We start from the raw sequence: 22,448 nt of genomic DNA, 5'->3' as shown, positions 1-22,448 counted from the left end.
AACCGATTGACAACGCAATCTCCCTGCCATTTGTACACTATTGAGAAATGTACTTTATGAGTACAGAGGAGCGTTCTCCATCTCGTCGCGCACCCGAAAAAAGCCCTTGTATGACCAGCATGGATGTCAGATGTTCAAGGGAGACGAAAAGGCATCCGAAGCAGGTGTTGCTTGCGACTTTACGTTTCGACGCTCCTCCAATCTATCGATATTTTCCGTTCCGTTAGGAAATACTCGTCGATGCTCTTATAACAAATTTCCCATTCCAAGGCTGGATGCTGCACAGGAAGGGATACAGAGCTCGGGTGCTTCTTTTGGACCAAGAAGTTCAGAGTTGGGAAGACACAAACGTTCCCCTGCCAGGTTAGGACCGGAAGGGTATATCTCAGCTTGCCCGGTGCTACTTTAGCGAACATTTTCTGCAGGACGTCTCGTTCTCCCTCATGATTATGCCGCAAGTAAGACTCGTCCGCGTTCTGAAAAGGTCGTACTTCAATTTGGTCCAGGGTATCGGCGTCCTTAGCCCTAATGCGGATCCAGTAACGATGATCCCAGAAGAGCCAGGCTGACCAGATGCCTTGATTGGAAGCAACCCCAGGATTTCCCTGTTGCACGGCGGACGCCGTTTCATGTTCTTCACGAGGAGTGAATTTCATCGTAGCTCGCTCAACCTCTGCTGCGCGCATTGGGGGCCTTGAGAGCCTCCACACGACGCTCCCCTCCTCCCCTCGGGTACGATCTGTAAGTTTTCGGAGGAAAGCCCGTTGAATCGTCAAGCATTGTGATCTCGGAGAGAGATTCTGCTGCCGAAAATCTTGTATATTTTGCCACGATATAACCGATGGTACAGAATCCCTGGGCTGGAAGCTCACTACACTGGTGAGTCGAGCCAAGGCATTAGCTGCAGCGTCGGGATCGGACTTGCAGGCCAGAACAAAGTCCTTGGGAACACGTACAGTCAATACACCGGAACGGAGATCGAAAGTTAAATCTTGAAGAGTATTCAGGAGATTTGTACCCCTCTTCACCAGAGCTTGTGTCTTGTTTTGTGCCCATTGGGCCAGTCCCAGAATCGATTCTGCTTGCAAAGCGCGTGGAAGTACATGAGTTGATCTGAGGTATCGTAGAGAATTGCGCATCGTCAAAGTCGGATCGTTGTTGGTCTTGTCTCTTACATAATTAATCTTATGTACGTCACAGACCTCCACAAGTCTTGACTTGGGAAAAATTAATAGAGGACGATGGATGAGAAGACCTTCTGAGCGCGGCATAGTGACGAGCTTTTCAAAATTGGCACTTGACGCTATTCGTAAGTCGGCTTCAGCTTCGACTTGCCGCTTGTAGGTGGGCGCATCACGTCGTCGAATCCACTCCGGGAAGCTCTCATAGCCAGGCCATTCGTGCGCACCCCGAACACTCTCACAGCAGGGAATTGCTGTCGTAGCCGCCATGCCTTGCAATCCAAGAAAATTGCTTGGCGCATTCCGCAGTAATCTCATTAGGACGGTTTCGACCTGGTCGTCCTGGTGATGACCAACAAAAAGATGTCTTATGTTTCTTTCGATCGCTGCTTTCGCAATCAGCCGATATCGAGACTCTCGAGCACGATTCTCGAAGTCGGACAGTTGAGAAGGCCTCGCGATTCCAGGCCAGGTCATGGTAAGGATGAGGTTTGCGATGCCTGGCAACCATCAATAACAATACTTTTGAAACTTCATCCTGACCTACCAAGTTTGTCCAGCTCACCGGCTACAAATTCGGCCTCTTCCCGACTCCCTTCTCTTGCTCTATGATCCACAATGAATGCAACAGGCTCAATCGGCAGGTGTTTATCGAACATGGATATCTGTCTCAGCAACCACGCCAGTGCCATAGAATCGGGACCCCCACTGACACAAACTCCTGCAAATGTAAGTGGAAGAACTGAATTGTTGAAAGATGGAGAATAATGAATACCGACGAAGGAAGGCTTCTGTGTGCCATGACCTGAAATGTCGTTGGTCCTGAGCCCACCTAGACAGGGTAGGAATTCTTCAAGCGTCACTGGAGATGGACGTCCGGTCAATTGCGATATTTTCTTCGTAGAGAGGGGTATGCGGAGCAACTTTTCCAGTTTTGCCATGACTCATGGGGAGCCCTTTCCACTGCCCGAGCCTGAAGTCGCCAGGTTATGGCATGCAACTTGACAAAGTTTCGACCACTCCTTGTTTCTGTGCATTGGGCTCTCCGAGACTCATGGTGGACTAACGGCGTTGTGTCAACAGCGCCTGAGTATAAAACCCGTCTGCATAGTCTGTATTATTGCACCGAGTATGTCGGTCGAAAGAATGTGTAATTGTGAAGTAGCGATGGTTTTCCGATGCGAATGGGGAGTTGGAAATTTTACACTTGATGTACTTCAGGAGCGCCGTACAATGCTTAGTCATCCAAGATATGTTGAAACGCGCAGCAGACCAGAACTGTTGGTATGTCTTGAAACCTGCTTTTAAAACACATTTGCTGATGACCGATAGAGTATGAGTCTACTCCTTGCTGCCTTTAGTAGTTATCATCCGGTCTGTCAACCATCAAGGCATCCTGGAATTTGCAGACGGAATTGTCCCCGACGACTACATTTCCAAGCCACAACCTCCCAAGACTGCAGCTTCTGTGAACAATATAGGGCAAGTTGTCTGAAACTTTAGATATTCACTTCGGCTTCATCTGCGGTGGACAGGGATATTGCTTTACGGTACACAGTAGTCCCTCACATACAAGATTGTGCTGCGTACCTTTAGTTGTAAGCCTGCAATAGATGTATCGTGGTCCATTACCTACCGACCATCATTCATCGTCCACAAAAAAGCGGTCCTTCGCCAAAGTCATCGCTAGACGATTGGTCAGGGCACCTATTGTAGATGGATGTGCAAGAATGTGGCGCAAGTGTAGTTCTAGATGATGACATGATTATTATGACTTGTTGCTGGGGCGCGTCTATGGTACAAGTACTTGCACGGAATGACATATACATCGCGAAAGATGAGATTCAAAAGCATCCCCACATGTTTGCCTTTCAAAGATGAATGTGTGAGTCCGTCAAGGCGATGATGCGATGATGTAGTTCGCGTCTCTGTCGAAAGTGAACTTGAAGTTGGAAACGGGTTTCAAGATTCCAGGACAGTGGACAGCACGGACGTTCTTGGCCAGAGTGCTTGAATGCTTTAATTGGCCTTGGAATGCAGGGCTGCAGGCCCGATGCCCACCGCAGAAGAGATTGGCATGCCCAAGAAGTGTCAAGCAATTCAAGCGTACCGTACCCCGAGGCGCCTAAGACATGCCTATTGCATGCCAAGCTGATCGCCGAGAATGCCTAAATGTTTGACTACGAGTACCTCATCTTGTGAATCCCTCTCAATTTGCGGAGCACATTAACCTACCTAAGTTAGGGGGACTTCACGCTCTACATTTGGGCGTTGAAGCCTCCTTTCTTCAGCTCCAGCGGTGTCCGAAGACCGATGTGTTTATCTTATACTCCTGAGCATAGGTACCCAAATCCTCAGCATAGCGCTTACTCTTCAGCCGTGATACACCTTGTCCTGCACTCGCGCTGAATGCCAAAGGAGGAAATTGATATGAGTGGAATAGGCTGTAACGAGTCAACTCCTGCAACACTAACTAACTACTGGGGCGGGTCTATGGCTTGCACAGCCATAACTGAGCCAGCGCAGAGACCCTGGTGCTCTTTACCATAGGACGGCGCTCTGCAGAGCCGCCACTTAACTAGTTAGACCCGTTGGGCCCTGGTCCGTCGGCAGCTGGAGATCGGGCAATTTGCATCATTGTGCAGGCGTGAAAATCCCATCCTGTCTTTCCAACAGTCATGGCGCATACCGTGTCTGCTGAAACACGCTCCCACAACACGGGCCCCTGCTGGCTGTGGCTTGGTTGTTACGGAGAACTCTGAATTGCTCCCTCCTTTTGTGGTGTCGGTTGTTTGTTGGTTGGTTCCGTCATTCACTGCCGCTGCTGAGTGTCAATCCAACTCGTCACGATGTGGTAACGCCCTGCAGTGCCCTGCACGTCGACCTTCCCTTCCTGCGTTGGCTCATTCACTCTTTACAGTATTTGACTTTGGTCTTCATGCCTTGATTTGCCATCAGGAGATCTTCTGTTCTGTCATTCGCAACTGAGCCCTTCGCTGGCTGTGCAACCCAACTGAACCTAAGTGGCTGCCTACCAGGTGAAGCACACCACACCGCATTCCTTGTTCCTTATTAGGTCGCCTGGCTCAGCGAACAAGCATTCTTTCTCTCCTGCTGCATCTTAAGTCTACCTTGCATTTGCTTCCTGAACAAGACACTCCGATACGCGCGAAAAGCGAACTGAATTCCAACAGTATTGCGTGACAAAAAGTACCCCAACCACCATGCGTATGTATCTCACAGCACCTGCAGCTGTGACATGTCTCATCTAATTCCCATTTGCAGACAAGTACCGCCGCGAGGCGAAGTACGCCGCCTGGTACGATGACCCAAACGACACTTCAAATTTCAAGATCAAGAATCCCTTCTCCAAATGGAGGCCAGACACAAGGCAGAACTCCATGCGAACAATGGAAGATGGCGAGGCGCGAGATCGTAGAAGAGGACAACAGCTGGTACAAGACTCAGAAGTCACAGATGGAGACAAAGGCAATGGTTCTCCTCTCAAATCTACTCTGACAGACGATCCAAACGACTACAGGCTTGGAACGCCTGTTGATAGAAAGGGCCAACACCACCGCCATGCCGAGACTGAACCAGGTGCAACTTCAGCTGCCAAACCCTATCCTCCTGGTGACGAAATCAGAATTCCCCGCTCGATGAGTCCCGACTTATCAGAAAAGGAAATCAGAGCACATGATGATCCTCAACGTGCAGAATCAAGCAGCGACACATACATAAACGGGAATGCTGCTGATTCTGGAAATTCAAATCCTCTCCGCAACCGCACTACCAATTCCAAAACGGAGCCACATGGTATTAGAAGGTTCTTTACTAAAGAATCATCAGCAGACAGCGATGACGACAATGGGAAGAACAAGAAGAAATTCACCGCCTGGAGTCAAATCCACGCAACCCTGTTCAACTCGTGGATCAACATACTCTTGATCGCGTCGCCGGTAGGCATTGCAGTCTACTACGCGCACATCGATCCCGTTGCAGTGTTCGTCATCAACTTCATTGCGATCATCCCTCTGGCAGCGATGCTAAGCTACGCCACGGAAGAGATTGCACTTCGAGTTGGTGAAGTCATGGGTGGTCTGCTCAACGCATCTTTCGGTAATGCTGTCGAACTGATCGTTTCCATCATCGCGTTGGCAAAAGATCAAGTTTTGATTGTCCAGACTTCGCTTATTGGCAGTATGCTCTCCAATCTGCTGCTGGTGATGGGGATGTGTTTCTTTTTTGGTGGATTCAATCGTATGGAGCAAGCATTCAATCTGACAGTGGCTCAGACTGCTTCTAGTTTGTTGTTCTTGGCAGTAAGCAGTCTGATCATTCCCACGGCCTTCGAGGAATGGGCGAGAACCTCGGACGGCAGCACCAGTAATGAGGATGCGACCACGGACAAACCTAAGCCTGGCGTTGCTGCTGTTAGCAGAGGCACCGCCATCCTTCTGCTGATCGTCTATGGCTGTTATCTCTTCTTTCAACTCAAAAGCCATACAGCCATCTACAACACCCCGGGTGAGAAGAACCGCAAGCGCTCGGTGGGCAAGAAATTCAAGAATGCTGTTCTTCCGGAGCGACTGCGAAAGAGAACGCTTGAGGAGAGAAACGCCGTTGTTGTGGAGGAAGAGAGCGAGGAGCCTGAAGAGCCTAACCTTTCCGTATGGGTGGCAATTGCCACTCTCGCTGCGTCCACCGTTCTGGTTGCACTGAATGCTGAATACTTGGTTGACTCAATCAACGACATCACATGTGGAGGCGGCGTCAACAAAAACTTCGTTGGTTTGATCCTTCTGCCCATCGTCGGCAATGCCGCCGAACACGCTACTGCCGTCACAGTAGCTGTCAAAGACAAGATGGACCTGGCCATTGGTGTCGCTGTTGGATCAAGTCTGCAGATCGCTCTGCTGGTGTTACCTTTTGTGGTGGTCCTCGGCTGGATTATCGGCAAGGACGATATGACGCTGTTTTTCGACGGCTTCCAGATCGCAGTGTTGTTTGTGGCAGTTTTGCTTGTGAACTATCTTATTGCCGATGGTAAATCGCACTGGCTGGAGGGTGTTCTTTTGATGATTTTGTACGTTATCATTGCAGTGGCAGCATGGTTCTACCCTAGTGCCAAAGGGCTCAATAACTGCCCGGCGGATACTTGAAAACGACACTATCGCAAGTTCAGCACGGCTTTGTCTCTTGGTATGTGGGTTTCCGCTTTTTGGCTTCTCAAATCTCACTGGACTCATCGAAACAATAACGCCAGTCGTTGAGCCACTCATCATGAGATCAGAAAAGGGTGGTTTGGCTCTTTTCAATGGAACTCCTTCGTGGAAGCTGGTGGAAAGTAACATTGGCCTAATTAAACCGTCGGACATTTTACGTCTACTCGACTTACTCTTCCAACAATTTACTCATCTTGTCGACGATTGATTCGATCAATTCTCGGGCGCGCCATCTCTCTTATGTATGAGCACTTCCATCGCTTCTCGCCCTGGGCAATTTCTAGATCTTGTACGGCGCAAGCACTCTTTTTCTTCTACATGGGAGGCGGTTGTAAAGGCACGAGATTACTGGAGAACGGCACGATACCGTATGTAAGGTGAAAGTGCCGGACATACCGAGTATTGCGAATGAGGGTTTGGCTTGAACCTCAACTTGGGAAGACTATCTGCCTCAAATCGGTAGTTAATCGATCCGCTGTGGGAAACGTCGTGCTTGGACTGGTCTTACTTCTTTCTGGCTTGGTTCGCTTGCAGCCGGCTCCTTTGACAAGATGTTATTCAAAATGATACACTTGTAATGATGTCTGCAGTTGTTTACAGTAGACTACGCTCTCTTTTAGGGACTGCCTCCTCCTGAAGCTTTGCGTGTGTGAGCCAAGTTGCTAATCGCATATTTATGCGCGTCTCAAAGCGGTATCAGAGGAAATTGGACAGGGGTTTTATTTACCCGGTGTTTCAGCAGCGTTGGTCTATCTACGAACCTCAGTCCTTAGGTTCTTCCACGTACTGCCCACCTCTTGTTGGAATCATGCAAGAAAAGCCAGAGTGTGCAGGTTTCTCCCCCCTTGGACCTTTTCTCAATCCCGCGTCAAATACCTTTTGTCCGGTTGGTTGGATAGGTACCACCTGTACCTTTGTTTTTGTGTCGTTGTCCGCTGGGTTCCTTCTCAGTTTTTCAAATCTTTTGTCTCGGGTGCAAACAGCGGAATGATCACCTAGGTAGTACCTTGAACCTGATCTACCACCCCTGACGCCCGGACACCGTACGATGCCGCTGGTCGGACAAGGACGGAAAAGCAATACAACGCACTACACCAGAATCGACGGATCAACCGCAGGCTGAACATGGCGACAATCCGATCGATGAATTGGCTCGCGTCGCTTTTGACACTGTTGTCGCTTCGATGCGCTTGGGATGGGCTTGTCGAGGCGCAGAGTCAGGACGACTCGGATCAGAGTTTCACTATCATAAACGGCCAGATCTTCACGCCCGGGTTGGCTATTGTTGATGCGCCGCAGCCGGGGACGCCAGAGGGTGGTGGTACGTCTGGTTTATTTTTCCTTCCTCCTTCACGGTTCTTTCTCCTTTCGCCACCTGATTGTTTGCCATCCCTGGACGAGGGAGTGCATCAAACGGACCATCATATCGAGACTGTCACAAAGTGATTTTTGTAGTGCGTCAGCCGACGTGACAATGGGCATTATGTGTTTCGATGCTCTCATGTTTGTGAGCCATATGTGTGTGGGTGGGAGAGCACCCAAGAGGTGGCTACCTGATTTATCTTTATCCTCTCGCCTTCGATACGTTTGCGCGCGGGTGTGTTATTGCGCGTATCCCTGACTTACCAAATGACCGCACAGATTCTCTCCAGGTTGCAATCGACGTGTCGGGATCAGGTCGTTTGACGTTTCCGTACCCGCGAAACTTCGATTCGGGGATCCACAACATCACGATCTTCCTGTTCAGTTACGATACCGGGTTGAACCTGACAATCTCAAACGGCACGAGTGTGGGCTGGAACAATGCCAGCACGGTCGAGCCGGAGGAGTTTGACTGTGGACGAGTGACGAAACGAGGCTGGGCGAATGCGGGATGCGAGCCCATCATGAGCCAGGAACCGAGCAGTACCGTGAAGCACGTCAATTGGGCGTGGCCGGATTGTTTGGTCGGGAATGGAGATGGAGGCGCGTTCAGAGGAGTTTACAACGTCGGTCTTGTCCACTCTCTTCTTTCTGTTTCTCGCTTCTCGTTTCTTCTTCGCATATGAACACATGGCAGACTGGTGCGCGTGCTGACTTTAGACGTGGCGGCCACAGATTTCGATTCATGAGTCATTTCGTGCAAACGACACTGACTTTTACACAATCTTCAACTTACCCATCGATGTTAAGAACAGTATATCGGCAGAATCCCAACTGAGTGGGAGTGGTGGCCGGCCCATGTGTAGTCTGAGAGGGAATGTCATTCAGGGCCAAGGACTACAGGATGTGAGTATCAGTCCGCCGGCGAACCAGCCTTTCCTGGGAGGCACCGTAAGTAGCGGAAGCGGGAGTGGTGCTGGAACCGGTAGCAATGATGGCAAGGACAATGGAGCACAGGATAGGAGAGTGGGAAGTCTCTGGCTGCTGGCCGTGGTCGGACTTGGAACTTGGATGTTCGTCTAATGGTTGTGAAAAATGCGCTCGACGATCTCTAGTCGTGAGTAGGTTTATCAGACACAACCCAGGTCTTGGAAATTGATGTATTGTTATGTTACGAAGTACGAGAAAAAGGTGTACTAATAGTTGGGGAGAGACATGAAATGGATTACTATCTATATACCTTGACCTTTCTCTCGGCTTAACATGACTGCTGCTAACTACATCTTATAGATTTTTTAGGTAGCACTATCGACAGACTTCGATCCGTATTATCAGTAGTTGTTGGTATTATCAAGGTCCTGGCCCAAAAGCTAATCTAGGCTATGACATCTACGAAGATGAATTGGCCAGCGATAGCACCAATGACAACCAGCACCAGGGGCGTGTACTTGTGAGCGAATTTGTAGATCGCTGCGAGAGCAAGCAAGCAAATAGCAGCTGCTGGTCCACCCTGAAGTGCTTGTTGAATGAGCTTAGCGGTGTTTTCTCGATCCTCGGGACGCGTGTTTCCTGCTATACTTGATTTAAGTATTTGTGCAGCGATGACAGCAATCACACCAAGGACGGAGCCACAAAGACCGTCAAAGAATGACGAGAGGATCTGGATTCCGTCAGCAACGCCGCACCTAATTGGCTGAGTGAAGGCCATCCAGAATTCTCCTTACCTTGTTCCTGACCAACTTCTCGAGAAGTTCATGCCCGGCAATGGTGAAGATAAAGCAAGGAAGAAACATTCCCAGCGTGATAATGATCCCCCCGGCGAACGCGTTACCGAGCGAGTCGACAAGGCCACCTTGAAACCCTACGAAAGTTGCGAAGATGACCAACGGCGCAGGCAGTATGTTTCCAATAGCAATGCAATCCAAGAAGACATTTTGTGCGAGCCAGCCACCTTTCAGAACGGCCTCAACTTGGATGAAGGGAATTGCAGTATATGCGCCTCCAAAGGACAAACTGCCTGCAACCAGACCCAGAAGGAAGAGATTGATCAGTGAGGGGGATGGACAGATACCGAGAGCTAGCGACACCGGCGACGGGACACCACGAAACACGACGTAGATTGCATAGCCGACATATTGAAGCACGAACAGTACGCCGGCCACGATCCGGAGCCGCCAAGTGATAAGCGTGTACAACACTCCATACAACCCCAGAGATATGAAACTGAGTGTTCTTGTCAGGAAGATACTCTAACCGTCATTTAGGTATCTTGAACTTACATGTTGATTCGAAGAGCGCAGTTCAAGAATGTCAGGATTGCTGCAAGGATGAGCAACGGATCGACTTTGTTTGTTGTATGCTTAATCACAGAATGTTCGGCGATCTTGTGGGTGGCACGTAAGATCTATTTTCAACGGACGTCAGTCTAAGGCACCTCTTCAGCGGGCGAGATGTATCCTGTACGTACCATTGCCGCCACAATTGGCTGTAAAGCCTTGAAAGACGCGTTGAAGTAGATATTCTCGAAACCGGCGAGCGTGTATAAGTAGCTTGCTAAAAGCATCAGGACGAAGCCTGGGAGCATAAACGCGATGCCCGCGATGATGCCTCCAATCCTTCCGGCTGACAGACAGCCGAAAAACATGCATAGCTCTGCTGCCTCCGGCCCTGGTAATATCTGGTAGACGGAGAAGACGCGTTGGAAGCGAGCCAACGTAATCCATTTGTCCTCTATCACAAGCCTCTCCTTGATGAGAGCAATCTGGGCGACGGGCCCTCCCCATGCGAAAAGGCCGAAGTTGTAAAAGAAGAACCAGAAGAGCTTCAGGTAAGAAAGCTTAGGTACCCTGGAGTTGTCGTGGTAGCCAAGCTCATCCCGATCCGAGGCTGGGGACTGTAAAGGCTGTTGGCCCCCGTTCGGAAGCTGGGATTCCTCGTCGATGACTTGTGATTGCACCTTGGTTGAAGGAGCGACACCTTTGTCGGAGCGCGAAAATGAAGCTTCTCCTTCTTGGGGGGCGGCCATTTGCGTACGCTGGACGGGAAATACGAGAGCAGAAGCATGATGCCCTTTGATATCTGCATCGTCCTTCGTGTACTTATAGGTGTATGACAACAGTCAAGGGCACGTCGTGCGAATCCGTGCAGTACACTGCAATGGACGGACAGCCGAGACATGATTGGCCGGCGTCGACGGTCCGCCTCACTAGCCAACCCGGTTGTAGAAGCTAAAACCCCAACGAAGAAGGTCGGGCGGCATTCAATGCATGAATGGACGGACTGCCGCCCTCTGATTGGACGCTACGCGAGGGGTACTACTTGGCTGATGGCGCCGCCAACTACAGCTACTTTGATACACATGTCATCCCAGCTTGACCATCGTCCTCGCCCTCTTAAACAACTATAACACCAAGTTACGACGTCTGATTGCCTTGACTCAACCACTGCCCGCGCATCCGCTGCAATTCAGAGAGTGGAGACCAGCCACGTACCCAAATTAGTCCCAGATGGAGAGAGACTTGGTGCGTCCCGCCGTGTTGACCCTCTTCAATCTGCTCTCTGCGCAGCTAACGGCGTTCCCCCAATTTTCTCAGGCAGAAAAACAGCGCACTGTACGCCACAGAGAAAACAAGCGTAGATATCGTGCACGGCGACAAGAGTATGTTGCAGACCTAGAGCGACGGCTCGCCGACGGGCGACAACAAGACGTTGCTGCCATGAGGGAAGTGCAAGTGGCTGCGCAGAAAGTGGTCAACGAAAATGCACGCCTCCGCGCGCTTCTTCAAGTCTCTGGGGTAGAGGACAAGGTTATCGAGTCGTGGCTACATGGAGATGAGACGTGCGCGAGGGCACGGTATATGGACAACGCATTGTCTCTTCCTTCGTCAATCTCGACACCCATGCTTTTAGCTCCTGTAAGTGCGAAGAGCTGTGATTTGATCAAGGGCCCCTGCTCAGAGCGGCAGCAAACTTCCTCCAAGAGCACTCAAACTTGTTCTACACTACGATCTACCCCATCACCGCCTCAGGCCTGTAGGAACGACGCTCAGAAGCCCGTCACAACCTTGCGGGTAGGCGAGGATAGTGCTTCAACATGCCATGTCAGCAGCCCACTGAACAAGTCGGACCCATCCAGAATGAACGTGTCTGAGCAGAGCCCGCGCTGCATGACCATTTCGCACGTCCTGGGCCTGCCGAATATTCAATCAGAGAACCCAGCTGACGGCGAAATTGCAAGCGGCGATGTCGAATGCACCAGGGCATACCAAATGGTCATGCCATTCGCCACAAGCACAGACAAAGTCGATACCATTTCGATGAAATTGAAACAAGGGTGCGTCCGGGATAAGAAAAATGGAGGTTGCAAGGTTAAAGCTGACGTTATGTGGGAAATTCTTGAGAGCGCAATGGATGATGCTTGACGTCTACAGGTATTGCTTCCAGCACGAAAGAGGATGCAATCCCTCTTAGCATCCTGATGTGCAAGATACACGTCCCGATCAGCCTTTCGATGCCTAATGGTCTCATTCCCGATCAAGAACTTCATTGTCTTCCCCCGAAATTCTCGGCAAGTTTACTGAGTTTTCAGGTGGTTCGATTTGGCGCTCTGGTGAGACAAAGTCAGTATAATGCAATGGTATGGGCATTGGCTGCTCTGATGAGGTTTCAAAGAAGACACGAAGAACGTGAAGAGAAGCGACTTTCCACCATTACAGAAGTTATGTAAAGCATGCCTCCATGCACAGCAGTCGCCTTCGACTTCTGCTCTTATCTCGCCAAATTTCTCGGACAAGCCAGCTCGTTGTTAATGCTTGCACACCGTGCTCCGCACAGAGCATCCAAACGTTAGTTATGAACCTTTGGATACAAGAGCAACACTGACATACATCGTTCAGTATTATGCAGCATACAGGGGCCGGAATCTGTAGTTTCGCTGGCCGCCGACCCAAGGCAGTCTCGCACGCATATTGCATCCAGCCATGTAATTCTCCATTTCACCAATCGTTGATGAGGACTTCAGAATTCCTTCGCATTAGTTCAGTGCGAGGGCCGACAGCCTCAGCCACCTCAGCCCACGTGCTTCATCCAGGCTCTAAGCGAGACTGAAACACTGCCACGTCAGACCTTCTCAGCCCGATTCAAAACCTGCTTTTCTTTCTCTTAATAGTCCTCTCAACTACCTATCTCTGCAAGAATATCGACCCGGTCCGCACAATAACAGCAGCCATGTGGCTTCTCAACGCTCGAACATATAGAATAAAGCATTTCACGATCCCCCCGCCTTATGCCATCTTGTCGCACCAATGGGGTGATGAGGAAGACGAGATATCCTTCGCAGACATTCGGAGGACACGGGAGGAAAGTCAAGCTCGCGTACGCCGCAAAGCTGGCTGGAGAAAGTTGCAGGGCTGTTGTGAACAGGCATTAAAGGACGGACTAGAATATGTCTGGATTGATACCTGCTGCATCAATAAGGAAAGCAGTGCCAAATTGACGGAGGCCATCAATTCCATGTACAGATGGTATAAAAATTCAGTCGTGTGCTATGCCTTTCTCTACGACTTTGCAGCCCCGGAAGGCATCGATAAAATGCTAAAAAGTCGTTGGTTTTCGAGGGGTTGGACGCTTCAGGAGTTGATTGCGCCCCAGGATGTTTTCTTTTACGACCGCGACTGGCACTACTTCGACTGCCGCTCCGATCGATTCAGTGAGATTTCCCTAGCTACACATATCAGTATGGGCCTGCTAGGCGGCTTTGAAAGCATCGATGATTACAGCGTTGCTGTTAAGATGTCCTGGGCCTATGGACGTCAGACGACACGGGAGGAAGATGTTGCTTACTGCCTGATGGGTCTATTTGATGTAAATATGCCTTTGTTGTATGGTGAAGGCAGGAAAGCGTTTATCAGACTACAGGAAGAAATTATCAAAAACGCCGATGACCAGACAATTCTTCTATGGGACCCTTTACCACCAGACAGGACGAGGATATCTGGGATACTGGCACCAGAACCTTCCTGTTTTGGGAGGACATTCGCCTTCGATATCATCAACTATAAGACGGAGCCGTTTCAGATGACCAACAAAGGCCTCTCATTGACAACGAGACTCTCCCCGTACAACGATGACATCTACGTCGCCTGGCTTCAGTGCGGAACGGCTTCTGCTGCAATAGGAATATTCTTACGCAGACTTGCGAAAGGCGACCGGTTTGCTAGGGCATATCCTCACGGAAGCAGCACTTGCATTGAAGGGGGCTCGATAAGCACGTCTTTTTCCGACAAACGTCATATTTTTGTGGCCAAAGAAATTCCAGCGTCTCGAGAGGCATCTACATGGATGTATACACTCTCCTCTCACTGCTCAGAAAAGATTCTTCTGAATACCGTCTGGTATCCGAGCAGGTATGAGATCGACTTAATGGATGCCCTTAAACACGAATCGGAAGCTGCATTTGGTTCTAATTTGGTTGCACACTGGAATCTTAATAGGGCTTGCTTATGGATGGTGTACGGCTTCGACTTCGACCTCAACCCTGTTTGTGTCTTCTACAGAAAATCTGTCTGTTCCCATACCTTCGGTGAAATTTTGGGAGGCGGTGCACCGTTCAAGATCCTAGGTGACATCAAGGATGATGTATGTCTTAGTTGGAAGGAGTTCGTCGCAGCTTCAGATAGCGGCCGGCTCGATATGGATCTACTACGTGAAGGGGTGCTAGCGCTGAAGGACATTACACAGCGTGGATTACATGTAAAACTCACATTCGGGAGGGAATGCGAACCGCGCCACCTTTCTGTGCGAGTTCGACTTGAATCCTCGCCTCACCTCTTTTTCGGTTTTAAGAACTTACCTAGCGTCGATAATCCAGGACCAAATGGTTCATGATAGATCGACACAATGACATAGATGACTTTTCTATTTTAGCAGGGTTCTTCAGCATCATCTCTCTTATGATGGCCGTCTTGAATTAGGTTTCCTCACCGCTCGTCCCTAGCCCGTACAGTATATTACCCCGAAGAGACTTTCCCTGTGAGCAGATTGCCGACGGTAGGACTGAGGATCAAGGCCAAAGAAGCGGTTATGACAGGAAGGACAATGCAGCGGATGACATGATGATGGTGATTGCCTTCAATGGTCTGCCTCTCTCTCGATGGGCAGAAAATCAGTCGTGTAAAAGAGCTTTCTGATACAAAGACACTAAATGCTCCGGACCACCTATGTCGAGTCGAAATACCGACAAGCCCTCGTATAGTTTGAAAGAGGGTGACCAAGATACCGCAGTTGAGCAGGGGATTGAGAGAATGGCTCAGGAGGCCGATCAAAAAGCAAGCCTTGCAACTGGGTGAGGAAACCTCACACGAGGAGGAATGCAATAGTAGCTCACTTCCCGATGGACATCTATCGCCTGAGGGCCTGGCTCTCTGCCTGCCCGCCGCATTCGGATATTCGGCGACCCAGAAGAAGTACGGAGACTTGGAGAACCCCGTGGAGCGTCGATCGGTTGGATCCTGAGCCGGGACATGTGTCGGGCGTCGAGATAGTGGAGTTGTGCGATTGCTTTGAAGTCTGTTGAGAAGAGGCACGAGATACGGAATATCCCAGGGCCTGCAGGAAAAGGGACTGCTTCTTCAACCTCTTACATTTGAACGGTCTTCTTTAGCCTCTAAGCACGAATTTGGGTTGGAAAGAGCCCTCACAATCCTTATCTCTTCGACCTCGCTTCGACCAGTAATTCGCTCCGAATCTGGTCAAGAACCTTCCTGGGTATATCTCCGGGAATGGTTCCATCGTCCTAGTGCTTGCTGACGAGATGCGTCCTTCGAATCTGCAGGTGCCTCGCCCTGCCTCCTCGAACCAAGAAGCACGGTCACGATTACATATCACCCGTCAAACCCGACATTTTGCATAGCACTCCGTGTTAGCGTGAAGAAAGTTCTCGCAAAGTATTGTCCCTCCGCGATCGACGGATCCGGAGTAGATGACGGCACCATCGCCCTCCTCATATCCTGGCAAGTAGCTTTTGGTGTTTTCGGTGATCAGGACGATTCGTGCCGGAGCTGCCCAAGCGGCCGATCTGGTCGACTTCCTGCTCCAGACTGCCTCGCGGCTCGCCTTAGAGCTTGGACAAGGACAAGTATTCGTTCGAACGTAGTTCTTGGGCACCGATGCGCCATCGCGTATCGTTCTTCCCTTGACGTGTGCTCGTGGACAACGTCGCCCCCCGGGACAATGCTGTAGATCCCAACAATCAAGCGGCTTGGCGCTGGAGTTGTGTGGTCAATATAGGAAAAGCCTGTGTACATGTAGTCCGGACCTCAGGTCAGGCTAGTGAGGCTAGTGACTCTTGTGGCCGACCTGACCTAGATAGCGTTTCGCGTGGACTTATTGCTTTCTCTCCAATGTTCGTGGTTTTTCTCTTCGAGGTTCTTTTTGATGGCCGATATATTCGATCCCTGAACCCTTTTCCTCGATCCAGCACGGTGATTATGATTTGGACTGTCTCGCATTGGCCTGCCGCTGCAACAGTCAGCCACTTACGTGAGCCGTCCGATTGGACCGAGAAGTACCTCCTTACGAGAGCTTTCTCTTCCAGATACATTTCGCGAGGTGCTTCAACGCCTTCAACAACCTCACCAATCCCGCGATTCCAACTCTATGGGTTTGCGGGCCTACCGTACACAATGAGCCTTGGCTCCTTAATCATCCATTTATGATCGACGGGGGCGCTGTTAGCCCTTTGGCCACTTGTCCCTTTCTGGAAGCGTTCCACGAGCTCAGATTGAGATGGGTTTCAAAAGTTCTTTGGGTCTGGCACGAGTAATCCATACAACGCTGCTCAATGTATGCTTCCAATGAGACTGTCGTGATTGAATCTACTGCGCCATCAGGGGTCGCAACTCGAGGAGACTTTCCTCTCGAGGTGCTGGTCTGGTGTGTCCTTGCATTCCCCTCTTATATTTAAATCCGCCGCTGCAGCCATGCTTCTTCCACATTGCCACAGTGCACAACCTCTCTTCTCTTCTTCTCTCGGCCCAAGGTCTTGCACTGGTGGTACAATCGTTTGCTGCTGCTTCCTTTCAAGCCCATCATGCGCTCCCAGACCCTTCTTCTCGTCGCGGCCGCCAGCGCTACCGTTGCCTTACGCCCGGAGAACATCACGATATGTGACTACTACACGCCTATTGTGACTGGCAAAGACAATTCCGCGGAGTCTCAATATGACTTGATGCAGTTAATCACGCACACATTCATCCTCGGGAACTACACTACGCCCAACGTTGGAGTCAAGGTGCAGGGTATTGCTGCGGTCTTTCCTTACAAAGGTCACGACGTCAATCTTCTGCCATATTTTATCGGCGGCTATAAATCCACGAACACTGGAGGGCCCGAGCCTGAAGCTGTGAACTTCCTCGATGACGGTGGTGCTACTGCTTTGCTCGCCAACAAGCCCGCAAATGGTACCAAATCTAACCAATAGTGAGCATGATGAATCTACTGATCCCGTACTGGTTACTAAACATATCTCCCAGCAAGCTTCTGAACCACGTCTATCAGTATTTTGGCGAATTTTATGGCTGCAGCTTCCAGGGGAGCGAAGCATTTCCAAAATATCAAGGCGTGGCTAGCATGTACGAGGTGCACAAGTACGTAGCGGAACCAGTGCCTATCCGTCAATTATCTTTCATGAAGGAAGAGTCTTCCGATGTGCTACTTGGCTAACATATGCCAGGTTCATGGATCCGGATATTTTCGAGTCCGAGTATTTCAATGAGCAAATCGTCCTTGCTGCACAATCCGTGGGTTTCGAGGACCCAGATGTTACCTTCACTCGCGAAGGGCTTGCGAAGACCTTCACAGCACGATGCATTCCACCTGCCGTGGTCATCCCAGCCTCTGCAGGCCCACAGCTACAGTCGATCTGTGTGGCTGCGGACTGTCCGCTCGATCCCCAAGCCAACTGCTCAGCCTATCCAAATGACGGCAACGTCTCGCCTCCGGCTATTGCGAATGCCACCCTTGTCGGACCAGCAGCCAAGGTCAACGGCACAGCAGCTCCTGCCACCGAGTCCCCTAGCTCCACATCTGCAAGTTCCGCCCCTTCGTCGTCGGTCTCTGCCGAGTCCTCTTCTACTGCCAGCTCATCTCCGCCCGCTGCCTCTAGCACCGGAGCTGCCAGCCATAGCTATGGTGGCTGGTCGACACTGAAGACATTGGGGTATGTTGCATCTGTACTAGGAGCTGGTATGGCTATCTTGCCATTCTAGGAGTATGGTTACGATGGGATAAATCAAGATCGAACAGCACCTGGTTGCGCGTAATGCTGCGGTTATATGTGTATCTTGACGGGGGTAAAGTTGGAAGTAGTACATCAGAGGCGGCCGAAGCAGGACGAGGTCGAGGACGATGAGGATGTCGATTTGCAGAATGTACATACCTGAACGTTTAGATATCAAGCTACTACTAAGCTGGATCGCCGCCGCAGGCTTTGTGTTCGGCTGTTATGTGTGCTCCAGTGAAGGCCTTAGCTATAAATGACTGAAGGATGAGCGATACATAGTTGTCAAAAGCGGCGATGCCCTTAGGACTTCCAGGTACTTTCTGAGGGCCTTAACTTATTACACTAGACCCCTTATAGTGACTTTCGACTATGCCCAGAGTGGTAGCGCGGCCTTGACCGCAGGCGAGATTCCCCGCAAAGAAATAATTTTCTGAGACTTTTCAGAACGCCGAACATTGCCAATGCCTTGCACAAGACCGTAATACTTGACGGCCACGAACGCCCCATCGTCGGGCCCCGATCACAGGAAGAAATGGCGAAGAGCTCCCGAGTCGTGGATGGGGGAGTGATGGCCGGTTCTACAACAGAAACCTCCAATTCCAACTCGATGACCGAGATCCCGAACGGCGCTTTCGAGCAACTGCGAGGCAAAATTGAATCTCGCCTGCAAGCTACCGAGTCAAAGAAGGGGAAAGACAAGTCTAAGAAGAAGACTGCCTCATCCGGACATGCAATCGGAAACAAGAGGACAGACCTGACTTCGCCTGAGCGAGGGAAAAAGCGGGATCGCAACGGGAAAGTGCTGGACCATGACGGACCGTCCAAAGACTCGCAAAAGATCAACGGCGCTCACGATAACAAGGACATCTTGTTAAAAGAGATTCGAGAGCTTGGAGGAACTGCTGAAGATATGGAGTTGCTCGAGGGCGCAGACTCTGACTCGGAGCTGGAGGAGACCGCAATCGATAAACGACAAAAACCTTCGGCCGCCAGTGCAGCAGCCGAGGGCTTGGAAAAGGGCATCAAGAATATCTTGAAAGAGATTGCACTGGCGCAAGGCCAACATGACAACGATGGCTCTGAAGATGACGTTGAAGAGGAGGAGCATATCGAGATAGCCAAACCAAGACTACAAGCGAACAGCGAAGCTGTGCCCACGAACGATGAGAAGACAGTAAAACACGCGAAAGGGAAGCAACCCCAATATCTTTGCGCACCGATACCGGACTGGTACAATGTCCCGGAGCCAGTCGTTGACACTGAAGCGTCGCTCAAGTATACATTGTCCCAGGACACCATCAATGAGCTCCACGACTACGCAAAATCTCTACTCGAGGAAGAGAATCAGAAATACAAGGATTCACAACAATCATCGTCTGCTCAGTCTTTTTACAACACTGTCATTGCATCGGGGACCTTGTCGGACAAAATTTCGGCGCTAACCCTCGCCGTACAAGAGTCTCCCGTTCACAATATGCGATCCCTAGAGATACTGATTGGCCTGGCTGGCAAGAGAAGTCGCTCTCAAGCTGTTGAAGTACTTAGAGCGTTGAAGGATTTGTTCGCGCAGGGTTCTCTGTTACCGGAATCAAGAAAGCTATACGCATTTCATTCCCAACCTACACTACCATATTTGTTCAGCCAGTTGAAGTCGTGGAGGAGAGGTAACAGGTTGCCTCGCGGCCTCGACGAACCAACTCTTATCATCTGGGCTTTTGAGAGTTGGCTCAAGGAGCAGTATTTTGAGGTCCTGAAGATCCTTGAGGTCTGGTGTAATGATGAGATCGAGTTCTCCAAAGCTCGAGCCGTCAGCTATGTGTTCGAGCTTCTGAAAGAGAGACCGGAGCAGGAATCTAACCTGCTGAGACTGCTTATCAACAAGTTGGGAGATCCTATCAAGAAAATCGCTTCACAGGCGTCCTATTTACTGATGCAACTGCTCATTGCCCATCCTGCAATGAAAGAAGTGGCCATTTCGGCCGTCGAAGGTGACTTCATATTCCGTCCAGGACAGAGCATGCACGGAAAATACTATGCGGTGGTGACGCTCAACCAAACAGCACTAAGCACCAAGGAAGAGGATGTGGCCAAGAAGCTTCTGGACATCTACTTTGGACTGTTTGCGGCACTGTTGAAGTCGGCGAAGGCAGAAACCAAGAGCAAAGCGGAAGAGGATGATCAACCTCGAGGCCGTGGAAAGAAGCAGAAGAAGCCTCAAGTATCGGGTCAACCACAGACGGAGGAGCTCAGAGAGAAGCTAATATCGGCGATTTTGACGGGAGTCAATCGGGCGTACCCTTATGTGGGTGCTGATGGGACGAGCTTCACCGAACACATGGAAACCTTGTTCAAGATCACCCATTCATCCAACTTCAACACAAGCATTCAGGCGATGATGCTTATTCAGCAACTGTCTACGACACATAAAGCGTCCAACGATCGCTTCTACCGGATCCTCTACGAATCATTGCTCGATCCCCGATTAACCGCCTCTTCAAAACAACAATTATATCTGAATCTCCTACACCGTTCGCTTAAGGCTGACCTGAATGTCAAGCGTGTGAAAGCATTTGTGAAAAGATTAGTGCAGATTCTATCACTCCACGAACCATCCTTCATTTGTGGTTCTTTTTTCCTTATCCAGGATCTGGAGACCACTTTCCACTCACTCGCTGGATTGATTGACCAGCCCGAGGACCATGATGACGAGGAAGAGGTCTTCCGAGACGTGGATGAAGACGGCGACCGGGCTGAAGTTGCACTACCTGACAAGCCTCAAGGCACTCTCTACGACGGGCATAAGCGTCCTCCCGAGCATGCCAATGCAGACAACAGTTGCCTCTGGGAGGTTTTGCCTTTTCTTGCCCACTTTCACCCATCTGTGTCGGTCAGCGCTGATCATTTGTTGCAACATACCAAACTGCCAGGCAAGCCAGACCTCAATTTGCACACATTGAGTCACTTTCTGGATCGGTTTGTGTATCGCAATCCGAAGTTGTCCTCTGCCGGGTTACGGGGATCATCGATCATGCAGCCGATGGCAAACGACACTTCAGATGTGCTTATTGGAAGCACTTTGGGTGCGTCGCGGAAGTTGCCTGTGAATAGTGTGGAATTCAAGTCCAAGAAGCAAGAGGATGTGGCGGCAGAAGACATCTTCTTCCATCAATACTTCTCTAGTCTGAGTTCAGCTGGAAGAAGCAAAGCCAAAGCACAGAAGAAGAGTCGTGACGAGGACGATGAATCTGTGAATGAAGACGAGGTCTGGAAGGCCATGATGGAGAGTGCGCCTGATCTTGAAGGTGCCGAAGATAGTGATGATGATCTTGACATGTCCGACGTCGACTCCGACCTAATGGCGTCGTCAGAGGATGATGTGGACGAAGATGACGACGAGGACGTCGACCTCGATCCGGCACTCTTCGATGAAGACGACGACGATCTCATGCAAATGCCAGGGGAGGAAGAGGCTGGATCAGCCGATGAAGGGGAATCCGACTTTGAAGGATTCGGCGAGGATGTCACAAGGAGCAAGGACCGGCGTAAGGAGGACAAGGAGAAAGCGAAGAAGTCTAAGAAGGCGAAGAACCTGCCGACGTTTGCATCAGCAGAAGATTATGCTAAGATGCTGGACAACGACGAGGACGAGGATATGGGGGTGTAAGACCAAGAGGACCGCGAACAGAAGCCACTCTTAAAAGCTCATGGAATCCAAGCAATCCAAGCAGCCGAAGATCGACCCCAAGCAATTCCTGGGCATCTTGTCCATGAGCTTGGCCATGACCTGCGCCCCTAACACCTATGTAGAGTGATAGGCCTTACAGGTCGACGATAGTAGCATCCTGCTGGGGTGCATTTCAATAGCTTGGGAATATGCACGACCACCGTCCGGATGATACCTTTTGTGTAATTCCTTGTTCCGGAGGAGTGGTCGGTACTCGTACGGGCGACAATTGATGGAGAGTGTGGGCTGAGCGTGGCTAAGCCTACCTTAGGTATGGGCATGTCCTGCCCGGAGAAGACGCCTAACTAGTGAGCCGTATGGGTATGAGACAGGCGGGTATGGGCATTGGTACAGTATATGTAATAATAGTGTCGCCTTTGGCCGAATCCCGAGTCTGGGCACACGTAAGGACAAGTACCTGTAAGTGCATGATATACTTGTACTCGTATCTCGTTCTCGGACAAGCCACTCCGTACATGTTCTGCTCCTTCGTCATGTCTCTTTCTAGTCAAAAGTGCACAAAACACCAAGCATAGCGGTGCGAGAAAAATTCAACCCTCGCTGAATAACAACTTGCAATTTCTGATCCACCACCATGTCGACGCCTTGATGTCTAAATTTTACATCGGGTCCGAATTCTCTTCCTCGGTCTCGAGTTGGGCGGATCCCTCTCCAAC

General features: G+C 50.4%; 8 protein-coding genes across 8 annotated transcripts; 6 read left to right on the top strand and 2 right to left on the bottom strand.

Moving 5' to 3' along the window:
* Window positions 1-179: 179 nt before the first annotated feature.
* On the bottom strand, window positions 180-2,122 carry PV08_08866 (tRNA(Ile)-lysidine synthetase; the record flags this gene model as incomplete). The annotated part of the gene is made up of 2 exons (XM_016383188.1): window positions 180-1,681; window positions 1,729-2,122. The coding sequence occupies 2 exons, from the start codon at window positions 2,120-2,122 to the stop codon at window positions 180-182; spliced, it is 1,896 nt and encodes a 631-aa protein (XP_016233891.1).
* Window positions 2,123-4,405: 2,283 nt separating this feature from the next.
* PV08_08865 (calcium/proton exchanger) lies at window positions 4,406-6,343 on the top strand (the record flags this gene model as incomplete). Its single annotated transcript, XM_016383187.1, has 2 exons — window positions 4,406-4,409; window positions 4,467-6,343. 2 exons carry the CDS (start codon window positions 4,406-4,408, stop codon window positions 6,341-6,343), a joined length of 1,881 nt encoding a protein of 626 aa, XP_016233890.1.
* A 1,188-nt stretch (window positions 6,344-7,531) lies between these two features.
* On the top strand, window positions 7,532-8,851 carry PV08_08864 (uncharacterized protein; the record flags this gene model as incomplete). Its single annotated transcript, XM_016383186.1, has 3 exons — window positions 7,532-7,727; window positions 8,048-8,394; window positions 8,504-8,851. The coding sequence occupies 3 exons, from the start codon at window positions 7,532-7,534 to the stop codon at window positions 8,849-8,851; spliced, it is 891 nt and encodes a 296-aa protein (XP_016233889.1).
* A 292-nt stretch (window positions 8,852-9,143) lies between these two features.
* Window positions 9,144-10,793, bottom strand: PV08_08863 (uncharacterized protein; the record flags this gene model as incomplete). Its single annotated transcript, XM_016383185.1, has 4 exons — window positions 9,144-9,428; window positions 9,493-9,991; window positions 10,048-10,172; window positions 10,236-10,793. The coding sequence occupies 4 exons, from the start codon at window positions 10,791-10,793 to the stop codon at window positions 9,144-9,146; spliced, it is 1,467 nt and encodes a 488-aa protein (XP_016233888.1).
* A 481-nt stretch (window positions 10,794-11,274) lies between these two features.
* PV08_08862 (uncharacterized protein) lies at window positions 11,275-12,189 on the top strand (the record flags this gene model as incomplete). Its single annotated transcript, XM_016383184.1, has 1 exon — window positions 11,275-12,189. The coding sequence occupies one exon, from the start codon at window positions 11,275-11,277 to the stop codon at window positions 12,187-12,189; it is 915 nt and encodes a 304-aa protein (XP_016233887.1).
* An 805-nt stretch (window positions 12,190-12,994) lies between these two features.
* On the top strand, window positions 12,995-14,653 carry PV08_08861 (uncharacterized protein; the record flags this gene model as incomplete). The annotated part of the gene is made up of 1 exon (XM_016383183.1): window positions 12,995-14,653. The coding sequence occupies one exon, from the start codon at window positions 12,995-12,997 to the stop codon at window positions 14,651-14,653; it is 1,659 nt and encodes a 552-aa protein (XP_016233886.1).
* Window positions 14,654-16,856: 2,203 nt separating this feature from the next.
* PV08_08860 (uncharacterized protein) lies at window positions 16,857-18,033 on the top strand (the record flags this gene model as incomplete). Its single annotated transcript, XM_016383182.1, has 3 exons — window positions 16,857-17,245; window positions 17,299-17,412; window positions 17,499-18,033. 3 exons carry the CDS (start codon window positions 16,857-16,859, stop codon window positions 18,031-18,033), a joined length of 1,038 nt encoding a protein of 345 aa, XP_016233885.1.
* Window positions 18,034-18,579: 546 nt separating this feature from the next.
* Window positions 18,580-21,711, top strand: PV08_08859 (uncharacterized protein; the record flags this gene model as incomplete). Its single annotated transcript, XM_016383181.1, has 1 exon — window positions 18,580-21,711. The coding sequence occupies one exon, from the start codon at window positions 18,580-18,582 to the stop codon at window positions 21,709-21,711; it is 3,132 nt and encodes a 1,043-aa protein (XP_016233884.1).
* Window positions 21,712-22,448: the final 737 nt, after the last annotated feature.

The sequence above is a fragment of the Exophiala spinifera genome (genome assembly GCF_000836115.1).
Source record: "Exophiala spinifera strain CBS 89968 unplaced genomic scaffold supercont1.6, whole genome shotgun sequence".
Taxonomy (NCBI): domain Eukaryota; kingdom Fungi; phylum Ascomycota; class Eurotiomycetes; order Chaetothyriales; family Herpotrichiellaceae; genus Exophiala; species Exophiala spinifera.
This window is presented reverse-complemented; position numbering and strand designations above follow the sequence as displayed.